The sequence below is a fragment of the Megalops cyprinoides genome, chromosome 12, assembly GCF_013368585.1.
Source record: "Megalops cyprinoides isolate fMegCyp1 chromosome 12, fMegCyp1.pri, whole genome shotgun sequence".
NCBI classification, from domain to species: domain Eukaryota; kingdom Metazoa; phylum Chordata; class Actinopteri; order Elopiformes; family Megalopidae; genus Megalops; species Megalops cyprinoides.
The window spans coordinates 17585256-17600918 of NC_050594.1; the positions used below are offsets into that span (position 1 = coordinate 17585256).

At 45.2% G+C, this 15663-nt stretch overlaps 1 protein-coding gene across 4 annotated transcripts in view; it reads left to right on the plus strand.

Moving 5' to 3' along the window:
- The window catches only part of daam2 (dishevelled associated activator of morphogenesis 2), a 113667-nt gene that overhangs the window by 56783 nt on the left and 41221 nt on the right, over positions 1-15663 (plus strand). For 3 of the 4 annotated variants that reach the window (XM_036542685.1, XM_036542683.1, XM_036542684.1), the window contains exons 2-3: positions 706-912; positions 10640-10729. In XM_036542685.1, the coding sequence (XP_036398578.1) occupies positions 745-912; positions 10640-10729 (258 nt within the window). In that variant the 5' untranslated portion in view covers positions 706-744. Of the gene's footprint in view, positions 1-705; positions 913-10639; positions 10730-15663 lie in introns of those variants that run through there. The other variant, XM_036542686.1, reaches the window with a different exon arrangement.

The following is a 15663-nucleotide window of genomic DNA, read 5'->3' on the forward strand; positions in this document are numbered from 1 at the left end:
GCCGTTCAAAAGGAAAAGCATGAATGCCCAGTCACTGAGGAGGGTGATTTCATACCGCGGCCGTTGTTCAGATGCTCCGGCACATCGCCTAATTACAGAGTGCTCTGGAGGTCTGAAATGTAGAGGATGGGGGGGGGGGTAATCAGGCAGTGGCTGCCTCGGTTCATACATGTAAACAATGTGTAAACAAACAGGGCAGATGAGAAGGAGATCTGGTGAGGGTGGTTATTGGAGCCGGTGAAATGAGAGTGCTCCTTTTGCCAGGCTCCATTTGTGGCGAGATTACAGAAGATGGGAACGTGAGTCATAATAACTTTCATAGCGGTCCGAGAGGCTGAGAGACGATTGGAGAGAGGAGGACGTGCCAGTTGGTTCCAATGCTTGCTGCCTAATGCATTTCCTTGTATTTGGTTCAAGATATCTGTCATGCTTTTGAGCTAGCACAAACACTGCAAAACCCAGACTGTAAGTGCTGTGATTTTTCTATGGCCATGAATGAACCGCGGCACGGAGGTGGCCAAATCAGACCTCTCATTCTGTTCCATTGCAGGGTATTGGCAGGATCAGTTATGGTTCTGTGGCTGTATATGTAGGACGATGCCCCACAATTGCTCAGAGAACCAGACAGATAAATATGTGCTCTCTTCTGACTGACTTTTTTTCTTTTCTTCTCCCTCCATCCCGCTCTCTCTTCCCCCTCTATAGATCATGCCCCCTAGATAGCAGGCCTGCCCATTGGACAGGATGCCCCCCCGGAAGCGGACACGCCCCGCTCTGGGGTTCCTGTGCTGTTTTGGCAGCAGTGAACCCCCGGAGATCAACCTGAAAGACAGTGTGCCCCTGCAGCTGCTGGAGTTTAGCGCCCCCATGCCCCCGGCCGATGAACTCCATGCACGCTTCTCCGAGTTGGTGGTGAGTCCTCATTACACACTTTTTCCTGTTACGCACTGCATTCTTTGACGCACAGGTTCTAATACACACCGCTGTGCTGCTCATTGTCTTCATTACCTATGGAACTGAGTGCATGCTTCTAAGAGATGATAGTGAATTCTCATAATAACATTTCTTCCATGTGAATTTATAACAATGCAATTGACAAAGTTAAAAAAAATGCAGGCATTTTTTGATATTTTTAAAATATTTCATTCACATGTAAAGGAGTACATACCCCCTCAGTGTCAAAGGGCATGCACTTTGAGCTACAAATCTGTGGGAAAGGAGCTGTGTAAAGAAAGTTTATTATTATATTATTAATATGAAAACTGCATCATAACAGACTCACTGACATTGACACTGCCTCTCTGATGTGTTTCACTCAGACACACACCGCTACATTGTTGCCCAACACAATCCCCTTTTGCTAATGACAATCTTCTCTTCTCCTCACAGCTATTGACACTTTAAACATACTGATTAATCCAGTCACATGCTTCGACAGGCCACAATGTTACCACAAACCATTGCAAATGCTATTTTGCACGTACCATAAATCATCAGAAATCATATTTGTGTTCAATAATGAGTTTGTTTATAATAATAATTGCTGTAAGAGGCAAGGGATTTTGTAGTGGTACTGGGAGTAGAAGCACCTGGTTAGGCTCTGGAAGGGAACGGGTGTACTACTTAGTTGAGCTAAGTCCTGGAATTTTCCCCTTTTTAATGGGAAGCAGCCCATTGTCAATAGAACCTGCGTGTGCTTCATTAGCCCAGGCCCAGATGGTAATGAACCAGCACTCTGTTTGTATGGACTGGAGGGATCCAAGCCCTCTCTGGAACCCACAGTGCGCACGCTGGCACCGCTCGAGGTCAAACGCACTGCAGGACTGGCATGGCTCTGCAGCAGCGTACGAGGCCCTGCGCGTTTCAGAAAATGAGCGGTTTGAACTGGCACGCAGATGGGTGGAGGCAAGGAACGGGCTGACACAAACAGGCTGCACCAGTCTGCTGATAGAACCTGCATGCACAAACAAATGTGCACACAGCTAAAAGTACACAGTCACACACACACACACACAATCACACACACAGGACCCCACACCAGGTATCTTTATTCTAGACCACAACCAATTTTACATTTACCAATGTAATTCCTTTTTTTCCTCTGGCAGACTCTTGATACAGAGATGTAATATATCCAGTTGCCAGTTGCCCAGTTTTGTTCATCCCAATTTACCTTTTTGGGTTGCAGCTTTACGCAACCAAATGCAGTCCTGCACATGTAAGTGATTGAGACTGAAGTCTTAATGTCCCCTTGTCATGGAAACCACATCCTCTGTTGACCCAGCAGACCCATCTAAGGTGTGTTAAATAAAGCTGTAGATGTAGAAAATACACAGCATCAGGGGAGTGAAAAATGTCATGTTACAAACCTTCAGACACTGATGCCAGCTCCCTATAGTTGTGTTTATCACACTTATGTATGTGCTTATAGACACTGTGTAACAAGTATATTTTTAGTTTTCAGGACTGACCTTAGTGGGTAGGGAAGAAGAGCAGATGTGTCACTATGGTCAGGGTCAGAGTTCATGACTGGCTGGCCACATGTTAAAATGCTGGATGCTTCAGAGTATAGTATCATGCAGACCAGTTCATTTGAACAGATGTGCTGTTTCCACATGCTATTTCATTTCTGCAATGATGTTACTAATGCGGTTTACGTTACTGACAGTTTTGCATCTCACACATTCTGTCACTATTTCAAACGTCATATTTTTTTCTTTAGCAACAGAAGTAAATTAGTCCATGGACTCAGCACCCAGGCTTTGAGCTGAGACCCCTCACATATGAATTTCAGCACCCGTTAGTCAGACTACTCATTTGCTTTATTACTCCATTAATATGATCTGTAGGTCCCGCTGAGAAGAAATACTCTGGTATGCCTCTCCTCATCTCTACACTGAAAAGTCTAAACATCAACTAAAGAAAACTGATTCTGTTCTTTTGCATTTAGAGAGCTGTGCTCATATTTGGGTCTTTTAATGGAAAAAGATATTGTGAAAAAAAAAGCAATAAGAAGGGGGAGAAATAAAATAAAACATGTCTGGCATATGGAAATGCTTAGCAGAATCACAGCAGCCTCTCATGGCTGAGAAAACAAAACAACTCCGAGCTTATTTATGGTAAATATCTCGGCTTAACTGGAGTCTGACAGAAATATCAAAGATGAACAGCCCTTTCCAGAACGCTGGCTCGCTTCAATCCAGTTCTTCCCAGCAGCAGTGGGATTATCCTCCTCCCAATTCCTCATGCATTATGGATACAGTGCTTTGATGGGGGGCTGTACTGACATCTCGCCGCATGCATCGGGGGGCCGTGGCTTTGCGGCGCTGCATGCAGGCCGAGCGAGTGCTCGGCGCAAAACGAAAACACCACCGTGTCTGCTTCCATATTAATCGTCGGCTGGATTACTTCGAATGCGGTTCTTTTTTACCAAGATAAATATCACTCTGAATAAAAAAACCCTCGCGTGAGTGACAGATCTGGGACACGGAGTGGGTTAAACCACCTCGCCGTGTTTTGGAAACTGCCACACTGGCATCGCCCGGAAGGATTTCGATCAGGCGCTGGGTTCCGATCACACAGATGGGAGCCAGAGAAGCAAAGCGATCTTCAGCCGTGACTGAATAGTTTTTTGTACATTCCCGTTTAGTTTCGGAATCGGCCACACGACACATATTTGAACGAACCGTGCAATTGCAGTCTCTACCGCAAACCGTGCTTCCTGAGTGCATTCAGTGACATCATCGCTCCTGCCTGGGGCTTTTCCATAAGATCCGCGGGCTTGATCCAGCTCTGAAGCCTACAAACACATGACGTCCCGGTGCCTTCATCAGACATTGTCATTGTAGTGGGTTGCGAAGACCAACACAATCCACACTTTTGTAATAGCATAGAAAGAAAGGCTTCATTCAAAAAAATGAGAAGTCCTTAAACAATTTATTATTGTAGTATATTTGTTTGGCTACACCGGCAACCTCAGTACCGGGGTGTCTTGCATATTAGCCTGATCAGGAGAGATTCAGAAGAGCTACAGTGTTTTTACTCAGTGCCACAGCAGTTGGTGTGCCATCCATTTTCTGAATTCCTGAGACTAAATCCTGTTCCTGATCGTCCACAGTTCCATGCAGCTGCCCCATCCACTGAATACTAAGGCCAGCAGTCTGAGGAGACTGAGGAGTGCATGCTTCATCAGGTGGATGTCAAGTATGAACTGGCTAGGAAAGGAAAGATGGATGTGCAGTCCACTCAGACCTGACCCAGTTCTGTAACTGTCAGAGGGCGGGTCAGAAATGACTCGGTTCGATGACCTGGTGGAAAGATTGATGGGCAGTCCAGACAGAAGTGACATGGTTCTGGGACCCCTCACACCAGGGTATATATAAAAGCCTGCGTTGCTTCAAGAATGGCTGAGACACGCTAAGAGGTGCTTTCAAGAAGTTCCAGGGTTTGCGGGCACATTTGTAAAATTCCTCCACGCAGTTAGCTAAATCTAAAACAAATTCATATTAACCTGGAAACAATTAAATGCTCTGATTGATTTTAACATGTACAATAGAGCCCACATCAGGGGGCTTAATAGATGCAATTCATCACACAGCTGTTTTGAACAGGGTACTGAATTCCATATTCTGAATATAGGGCATTTTGTGATCTTTCCCCTTTTGAATAACTATGCATTTGCCTTGCTGAGATGCATACGTATTATGTATATTGAAGTTCTCACAAATTATTGATGTTCAAGGATATACATATAAATGAGAAAACATTTTAATGTGCATACCACGTGTCAAAATATAGCTCACTCCTGCAATGAAAATGCATTATTGTTCATCTGGTAAGTCCCTTTATGGTGATAACAATTTATTATTATGCATAATTACTCACACATTTGGAGAGTTGGACGCGGGTTCAGAGTAAACTCTGGGAACAGTATTTGTGTGTGTTTTTGTGCTGTGTATTTAAGATGCCAGCAGGGTGAAGTGGAATGCTCCACATTGCTCTAAACAACAGCCAGAGGAGGGTTGCTTAAGGACAGAGGGGTGACAGTCTTAAGTTACTGCTTAAGGGGAACGAGAGGTACTGGAGACGTCTAGTGGGACTGAGGTGCTGTAGCTCTGTGCATATGGCCGCCATGTGTCTGAGGAACACAATGAACTAATATGGTGCCAAGCCATGCACTGGCAATGCCACTGTATGTCCCGCATGGAGATAGGGGAGGAGAGAGAGAGGGAGGGTGGAGGGAAAAGAGTGAGAGGAAGTGGGAGAGACAGTGAGGGAAGAAGAGAGGAGGGGCAGAGAGAAAGAGGAGAGGAGAGAGGGGATCTGCAACAGAGCATTATGTCATTACATTAACATTGAGAAACCCATGGATTATTATCAAATGTTGGTGCTTTTATTTGGACTGTCTAGCACATGGTAATAATTAATGAATGCGAAATCACAGTCTTGTGTAGCACAGCAATGTACAGTTGCAGTGGAGATGTTATAACTACTCAAATATATAGAGTAATAGCCCAGCTGTAACGTGGCTTGTGTAATGCGTTGCCCCTGATCTGTGAGGTCATCAGGAAATGTTTGTCAGGTACTAGGTAGTGCTCACGTGACCCAGAGAAAGGAGGCTTTGCTGTTAGCACATGAGTGTACAGACAACACTGCCGGGAAAAGCCGTAACTCATGACTGGTTCAGTAACCTTCAAAAACCCCAGTGCATCCTCAGCTCGCTCATTTATTCCAATAGAGCAAACTGGTCAGTGAGCGTTTCCGGACAGCGTACAATCACAGTGCTGTGCAGTAAACAGGCCACGCGTGTCCCGTGTCAGGGCGAGAGATGCTGTGAGCGTGACTTTAATCCCGGCCACAGATGATTAATCTGCCCACCGCCCGCCCTGAGCAGCGAAGAGCCGAGGATCTGCTGTTTGGGATCCGGGAGAGGGACCCCGCTGGCGGGGCTTGTTGTGCTTATTGTAGTCCGAGCGCACCATCGGGATGATTGCGCTAACATCTGTCGGGGAGGGAACAGATGACAGATTAGCACGAGGGCTCCGTGATGCTGCGAGGAGAGGCTGGATTGAAGAGTTCGGATTTAGGTGGAGTAAATCCATGTGCTTCCCAGCAAGCCTCTGCGTAGAATCTCGTTCACTGTGTTTTTCGTGCAAATGAGAGCCCCAGGAGCTGCTTACCCCTGTGTCATGCTCACATGTGCCGCTGGGTTGCAGCTGTAGCTGGAGTACCAGCTACGCACAGTTAGCACCATTGCACTGAAGCATATTGAAGCACTGTGTGTGAGGCACAATGTTTATGAGTGTCATTTGCAGTATAAGCTAAGATGTATGACAGTCTCAACCTCTCACAACAATCACAGCTGTTTGGTCAGTGATAGCTGTCTACTCTTGGACTACAGGTTTGCCCTTTTCATCCAGTTTCAGCAGTGCTCTGTTAGTCTATTTGGTGAGGGTATGCCTGTACTTTTTTACTTCTGACAGTGCAGAGATATTTCACTTTACTGTACTTTCTTTTCAGAAGTTCTTTTTTACATTTGGTTGTCTTGTTCCCAAGTTTCAGATTACATATTTGATGGACTGTATAATTGCTGTAATAATTAGCTCAGTAATAACAAGTAGCTGCAAGCAGTGCAGTCCTTGATCCTTTACCCACGCTGGCATACCGAGGATCACGTGGAAGAATGCTGAAACCAGCTTGTGCTGCATATCTGTCCTGTCCAGTCAGATGGGGCTTTAGCACAGCTCTGTTCATGGGTTCACACGCTGGGTGGGATGCCTGTGATGAAAAGAAAGCACCTCATTCGAAACGCTCCACTAAATCCCAGCTGTACAAATGAAAAATCTCTCTGGATGAATATGAACGCGAGTTACATAACGGCAAAGTTTTCCTCTTGGACTCCCGGGCGCAGCGGCAAAGGTCAGGAGATGCGTCTTTCCTATTCCGGCACCTGGGACCGTGCCCGTCAGCTTCCTGCCCGCACCGGCCCAGCCACCGGGCCCGGCCCCGTTTTGGACCCAGAACGGCCGTGACTCATCGCGCAGGGGAAGTGCTGATTTCAGCGGCCCTGCCAAACCCAACGTGTGACCTTCGCACTGCCCATTACGGCCCGGCTGTCCTCACGCTTTCCACCTTAAACCCTGCTCCACTCCTCCCTCAGAGGCACACCCAGCTTCCCAAACTGTTAACACTGCAGAGTAATCCCAGCACAAAGGTCTTTTCTCTGTATCAGTGCTTAGTTTGCATAAATATGCCCTTCTGACTTTGACAGAAGCTGGCGTAGATATAGCTTTTCTTCATTCAGCGAAACAGGGTGGTTCCCTCTACTGTTTAAATGGCCGTAGATAAGTGTATATGACAGAAAGATGAGAAGTGTCCACAATAATATTGTCTTTTCCCTGTTCCAAACCCAAACTGTGGTCACACACGCAGCTGGCTCGTCTGGTCACTAATGGTCGCTACAGCTTCCTGTGGGTCCCCAGAGGCCTCATATGACTTCCTTCCATTCGGTCTAGTGTTGGTTTGTCTTTCCTGTCCCTTCCTGTCCCTCCCTGAAAGGAACAGTGCGGAAGGACTCCAAGTGCTCTCGTCTTCCTGAGCTATGTGTGTCCCCCGATGACACGCGGTCCGGATCGTGCCATTCCGCACAGCTCCTGCGCACACACACACACACACACACCCACGCAAACACACACACAGTCAATCCCATGCACGTGCATACACACACACCACCACAGTTGGCTCTGAGACACAGCCTCACACACATGCACACATCCTGACTGACTCAGGCATGCTCTCTCACTCTCTGTCACTGTCACACCCTCAGTCACCTCCGCGTTCACAGATCCACACCCACTTCCATACACTATCCTCACACATACCTACACACGCCTTTTCCTTTCACAGTCCCCCCTTCTCCCACCCCACCCCCCAGTTCTCTCATTCTTTCTCTCTTTCTTTCTCTCTGTCGCTCTTATCTAGCCAGTGCAGACCTGAAGCCTGCCTTTGGAATTCGGGAGGAGAAGCTCGTATTCGTGTCACTTTTATTGATGCTGATAAAAAGGATATTGACTTCCTTATCTTTTAATACTCCATTTCTCTCCGTCTGCTCCATCTTTATGAAGTGCAGTAGCTTCTTTTTATTCCTAGCTCTCTGGCATATGTGTGCCTCTGGGCCAGCCAGATACAGGGACTAACGTATACTATAATTAGTGACTCATCGGCTTGAGGGCCAATCCTGGGACAGACTCAGCAGTCAGCAGATGCAGTTCAGCCCGGATGCTGGCATTTGTTCATGCCAGGCTTCCAGTGTGTGAGCAGGCAGAGGTTGTGTTGTGTGACTTTTCAGTGATGTGCTGCCAAGATAGCTTTAGCCTTTCAAATTTTCAAAACTTAGAAGTGCATACAAATGTTGACATAGATATGCATGCATCAGGGCAGTTTATCATTCCGCAGCCATCATAAGAAATTCCTGAGAGAAAGAAAGATAAGCTATTTCTCAGCTTTTTTAAGTTAATTTCAGAGCTGCTACAAGAATTCAAAAACAAAGGTTAATTTAATCGGCCAGAGTGGCACCATATTTATTGTCACACCTCACACTTTGACGCAAGTCTGCGAGGATCATGAAGCAGGATGAAAGAAGTGTCACGTTGCACTAAACCTCCAAAGTAAACTTTTATTACTCTTATTTGATTATGTATTTACTGAAATATGGAAGGGGCTAGAAACAGTTTTCCATTGTGTATATATTTTTGTTCTCGAGTAGCAGGTGCATCAATATTAGTTTAAGTTTATATCAATTCCATGTGGCTACAAGCTCACCTGCAGATGTGCCATGGATTTTTTTTTTTTTGGGGGGGGGGGGGGCTGATTCACCAGAGAGATTTGAATCTGAATGTGTTTTTTGCATCTTTGCCTTTTGGCTGTTGTTACTTCAACGGAAACAACGCACAGGCCAGCACATGCCTCATTCTAAACCGACCGCGACTCTGCTGTTAAAATCATATTAATAACACCAATAATCGGCACTTAAAACGAGCACCCCCTCTCAGTGCATTCCATTGCAAAGGCTTTTGTTATGAGAAATATAATTTAGGAAACGGAGATCCAGAATCTCTTGGCAGTGCTTCTGCTCCAGTGCCAGGCAGGAAGGCAGAGTCTTAAGGAGAAAACTTAAGCGAACAGAGTCATGGGCCTCGTGTGTTCCACTCCCCTCTGGCTCTGGTTCAGTCCGGCAGCCTGAGTCTGTTGTATCTCAGGACTGGCATTTCAACAACTCCTGTTTGGGTCAGAGGCCTATAGCTGATTTGGCAGGGCTCGGTAATGCAGAAGCGAGAGCCAGTTTGTCTGGTGCAGAGGTGCTCCAATGATCAGATCCTATCTCACCCAGCCTGGAAAGGCACCATGTTCACTCAGCATGTCTAACCGCCTAAATCCCCACCACCCCCACACACCCCCCCCCCCCCCCCCAAAAAAAAAGAAAAGCTCAAATACTTTTCCTAAATAGGCTAATTTTCAGTTTCAGCTACGTGGGTTCCAGAGTTGGTCGTACATACTGCTTGCTGTTTGAGGTGCGTGGACCTCTCACTCCTGCGTAAATGAAAGCTTCTGGTCCTATTTAGCTGTGCTTTGGAACTTAAGAACATAAGTGAGGGCTAGAGAATGAATCAACCGTTGAACTCACTCTGACTCACTGCTGCTCATCTGGTCCAAATACGGGGGCTTTTCCCAACCATCCCAGTAAAACAGACTGACTGACTGATATTAGCAGTTTTGATCATGGTAGCACGGAATTAAAACAGCAATCAGTCAGTGCATCAGGGGTATTTTATATCTACATTTTTTATGTGTTACCAAATAATCCTGCTATTTAAGCATGGCACACAGTGACTGGTCAGTGCTGCAAGATGGACAGTTGTGCAGGCTGGTGTCAGAAGTGACACTGCACTCTGAACACATAGCAATATGGGAACACGCTAAAATAGTCCAGTCAGTGATTACTTTTCACCAATGTCTATCCTACATCACTGGCCCCTTACTGGCCCAGTCATCACTCCCCAGTGTAAAATTGTAAGGTCCACATTTCACCAGTATAGTCCTCTCTCAGCCTGGATAACAATCAAGCATAACTATGCACACAGCACATTACAGCTATCACAGAACATGCATCAACATGCAACACACAACCATCCACACATCATGTAACACGCAACTCAAGAGTATTCTCTAAACTACCATGACTCTTAACCTAAGGGGGTGACGTCATGTTAACAGACTCATTATGCCCAGATTAGTGTGCATTGGAACCCAAAGCTAGCTGCATTAGCATGACTGTCCTCCCTTTGTGCCCAAGGGTATTTTACAAGACTTCAAGACTTTTTCCTTTTCTGAGACTGAGATTCATTTCCTGTATTTATGCCTGTATCATCTCCTCGTTTCTGTGAAGCGTTGTGTATTCATTTATTGTGAAGGGCACCTTGTGAAGTATAGACCGCATGACTGTTCAATCTGTTTATGTGTGATAATTAATTCATTTAAGGATATGTTGAGTGGTTAATTGATTGCTTGATTGGTTGGTTTATTGGTTGATTTGAATTATGATTGATCGACTGACTGACTGACCTCTCTGTTTGTGTTGCAGGATGAGCTTGATCTCACCGATAAGAACAGGGAGGCCATGTTCGCTCTGCCAGCTGAGAAGAAATGGCAAATATACTGCAGCAAGAAGAAGGTAAGTCATTACAGTTTACCCCACTGCTATGGCTGTGTTAGTGATGGTCGCTACAGCACTGGCCTTTATGACTGTTATTGACAGTCACTATCACACTGGCCTTCGCTGTGGATTTGTTGGCAACAATGACTACTACGTCCTCATGTTCCCCTCTGAACCACCCCTTCTAACACTGTCAGAATGTTCGGAAGAAGTTCAGAAGAACACCAGTGAACAGTGAGAGCACGCTCTTCTCTTCAGAGCCCCCCCCCCCCCAAAGAAAAACCTGGAAAATTACTCTCTCTGTTTCCAGGTCTGAGAAATGGTGGAAATGTTAAATATCCCAGTCAAGATTTTTATAAGGTAGTGGAAAACACTGACATAGTTTGTTTAAGCTGAGATGACTGATGTGTGCATTACATTAGTGCCACCGCACGCCGAACGCCGTCTGCCCAACCTGTTTATATTTACAGTAAGGAGAGAAAAAAAGACTGATGATGTTAAAATGTGCTGTAATTTACCAAAAAAAGAGAAAAGGAATGGAGAGTTAGCTTGATGATTGGGGAGGTTGCGTGTCACGGAAAAGTGCTAAAAGAGGTCCGCAGACGTCAGGAAGAGTTAGTCCTGATGGATTGCGGGCATCTTGCCTCCCAGCCATTTCCCTTGTAGCACGTGACTGGCGGGCAGGCAGCTCGTGGGCCCGTGTCTGAAAGTCGGTGGAAACCTGAGTAACTTAGCGCCTGCCGCATCTCAGGAATCCACCTAAGGAATAGCAGCGAGAGCCCCCGCACGGTCATTCTCCATTTTTATTTTGGTGCCTTTGGTGGTGAAAAAATCCATCAGGAAATCTGCTGGTTGTGCTGTGTAGCAAGTCTAGAGGATGTTAGGGCCTGTGCTTTAACCTGGTGACCTGCCATGAGAAGAGGTACAAGGCAACTTAGTTTGGAAAGTAGATATTAAAGGGAATGTATTTTAGAAATATTTCCATATTCTGTTGAGGTTTTATTAACATTATCATTAGTCGTATGAGTTTGTAGTTGTAGTCTTGTGAGGGTAGTTAGCTGGCTAGCTGGCTATACCTCATAGCAGATTCTTCACCAGCAATGTGAAACTGGACTGTGGTCTAATTCAGGTCATGAACCTCACTGATTTTCTGATTGTCTTTGAGCAACAGCGCCCATACTCATATCTTCCTTTGTAGTTATAATTTCACCCTATATGATGGGGTAAATTCATGCCACATTTTCGTGCCTCAAATTCAGTGGACAGAATTGTACAGTTGTGTGGCCAGTCAATCTTCCACACACACACGCACCCACACACACACACACACACCCCATTCCTTTTTTGGGGCAGCCCAGACTGTCGTTAGTTTGCGGTGTTCCTGATGCAGCACTGTCTGTGGTCAGACACAGTAGGATATTACACTCTTATTGCAGATACAGGAAGGGGGACATTTCTGTACTCTCACAAACTGAAATTAAACGAATTCACATGAACTTACCCAAATCTGTCCTTTTTTTCTATTCTTGGCAAGCCCACTTTGGAAAGAAGTAACTGTTCCTGCTCAAATCTCACATTCCCCCTTTTCCTACTTTTACAGTCTCGACGGTTTGATGTTATCGACACTGACAGTTCTGCGCAGAGGAGTAAACATATAACACAGCAGGAGGATATTGTGGAGAAAATGCCCGCTATTAGAAAGGCGGTTATGGAGAAATTAACCCAGCGTTTTCTGTTATTTTTTTTTTTTTCTGAGTGAGTTGCCAGGTGCCATTCAGACCCGGCTGCAGCGCTCTTAGGTCGTTTCCTGAAAATGCCTGCAAGCCTGGTGCCAGGTCCGGGAAACAAGGCCCAAACCAAGCAGCCTCTCTGCTCGGAAAAACAGACCCTCACTCGCTATTTGTGTAATGGAGAATTACTAAAACAGCGCCGGCTGCTTAGAATGCAAGACAGTGTACACAGACAGAAAGTGCATTATGTCCTGCAGAGGAGATGCCTGGGACAGAGTGGAGCTGTGCTGGGGAAAGAAAAAACATGGTGATCAGAGCAGTATTTTGACCAAAGTCTGCTCGATCTCTTACTGAGAAAATGATGGTTGTTTACAGCTTTTGTAAAGCTGATGTATTTATCCTGTTCAAAAACTGTGCCAGTGAAATGGCATTATTGGATGAACTACTTCAGCCAAGGTCAGAATGGTCTACCTGTGTATGTTGTACACAGGTAATCTTCTCTATGTCTGGGTCACAGACACATGTTGATGTAACATATATACATATAAACTTTGAAACGGTGGCCAGTTTACTGACTCTAGTTTACCTCTAATGAACTGAGAGTCTCATATGGTCTCATATGAACCCAAAAATACCCTCTATAACAGTCTTGTGGAAATTGCCTAAGGATATAACAAATCTGCAAAAGACCAGTTGTTTAATGACAAAATAATTGCAGTTGCAGTATTCCATGCGCAGCCCTTGTCTGCACAAATGGTGGGGTCGGGGCTAGGTTGACACAGGGATATAAGAGACTAATGCACCAAGTTATGCATTTAAGTGTTCCTGTCATAATGAGAACATCATGTTGATATCTGCGGACATTATGTAAGATGTCCGTGCTCGTGACCTCAGGATTCAATGTGTGTGTGTCAGTGTTTGGGCCTGTGAGCAGCAGTGTATTCGGCCACAGTAATAGATTGAGAGTGACTAGGGGTCTGCTGATTGATATTAGCCGGGGCACACTGATGTGCTTTGTCCCAGACTGTGTTGTCAGTCTGCTCTCAGCTGTGTGTGAGGAATGTCTGAAAGGAACCTGTGGATACAGCCCCTTTAAAAAAAAAAAAACAAAGAAAAAACTTGAGTGATGCTACTTTAAAAATGTCAGTTCGATATTCAAAACCATCCAGTGCACTAATGCCCTAACAGTGTGATGGAAAGACCCTAAAATAGGGTCTTACATTAGAGTGGTGAATAGGCTACATTACTATTGAATAACATTATCTGTCTATGTCAAGGGTACGACTACCCTTTGTGTTAACATTGTTTTTGAAAGCATAGTAATCCACAGCTATTCACAACTATTCACTCCCATTCACATTGGTTTTGTTGTTGTGTTAATAGAGAATTTAAGCCTCAGGTTTAACTGTAGTAGAAATGCCTTGAGAGAAGGTGAATGGCATGAGTTATGAGACAGTCACTCCTGAAAGACAAGATGTTTTCCTGAGCACTGGCTGCCTGACAGAGCGGAATCCGTATGCTAACTCGATTACGGGAAGAAATCAGTGACAGGACAGACAAGGTACTCATCACGGCTGTACTTCCTCAATTGCAAGACTGGTCCCATGGCATGCCCTCTGCTGGCGAGAAAGCACACTCAGACCGTCAGGCCGGCAGCGAGAGCAATTTACCGACAAGAGAAGATGAGGGATCATCGAGACGCAGACTCGTCACATGGCACAGTCAAACCACTGGAATGTTTTCTGTAAGCCACTGACAAAATGCATGTCTTTCAGACATGCTACTCTCAATCTATTAGAAGCTCTGTACGGATTCCCTCAAGCTCTTTTATATAGGCTTTATAGAGACGCATTGATTAATTGCATAGGCCAGTCCATTAACTCTGGTTACTCTGTGATCACAATCTTTAGCTAATCATGTGTTACTTGGTCAGGTAACAGTCTTTCCCAGCTGCTTCAGGGAAGTGGATTGCTGGAGTGGTGATGATTTTTCCCATTACTTTTCTCAGCTATGACACATGGCTGTACACTTGCCTGGATTCCCACACCTATGGTTAAGTGGTGTTTAACATAAGGGATATGTTTATAGTGTTTGTTCAATAGCTTGTTGCCTCTAGTGGCAGGAGGTTGGAGTGGAGCTTTTATTCCAATGTTCACAAAACAATATTTCTGTCCTACCATTTCAACAGTATACTGTTGGGGTAAGATGTGACTTAACATTTCAAATAAGCAGACCAAATACATGATTGAAAGCAAGAAAAAAAAACATTTCAGTCCTGTCTTTCTGAATTCCTTAATAAAACCATCATGCTTACATAGTAATGAGGAACAGATTTTAAAAATAGTCTGGATATGCAGTCAGCATTCCTCGTAAAGCTGTGCTACCTGAAAATCCTGCAGTCAAATTTAGTGTCTCTGAACTTAACATAACCAGGACCACCTGCAGAGGCACATTGTTACACAATTCTTATTACTCAATGTACTCCACCTTCTCTCTCCTCCCATTAATGAAAGTCCCATCGGGGAGCCCTGTTAGGGCAGCTTGCACTGTCACACCTGACATTGTGGTCCAGACAGGTGTTGCATAACACATGTTAACTATCACCTGAAATGAATACCCAACTCAGTTTTTCTTATGCACTGGCATTCTGAAATTGTAGAGTGGGGCAAGCAGGAGCTGGTTAAGATGGGTTATTGAGAACTTGGCAAGGACACAGCAGCTGCAAGATGGATTGATCGTGTTTACAGGTCACCCATTTCAATGAATTATGATTGTTCACAGATTACAAAGACATGTAATCCATGCTGCATGTTCAGACACTGTGTCGATAAGGAGTTGTGCTCATGGGTCATTATTGAACAGTATTACTGGTGACGGTTTTGCTCATGTAGTGGGTTTGGACACTGGCTCAGTAGATGGTTGTTGTTCATGCAGTGAGTTTGGACAATATTTCTATAGGTGGTTGTGTTCGTGTGGTGGGTTTGGACTATGTCTCTGTAGGTGGCTGTGTTCATATAGAATGTTTGGACAGCTGACTCTCCTCCCGTGAGTTGGAGAGTTCAGCCAGATTGGAGGAAAATCTCAGATCCACTGTAAACACAGAGCCACAGCTGAATTGCTCCCGTTCCCCAGAAAACTCCGGAATCCCCCCGCCACCGTCAGCGCAGCGCTTCGGTGAACATGATCTCAGATCAGCCTCAACAAACCTCACACTGTGATCTC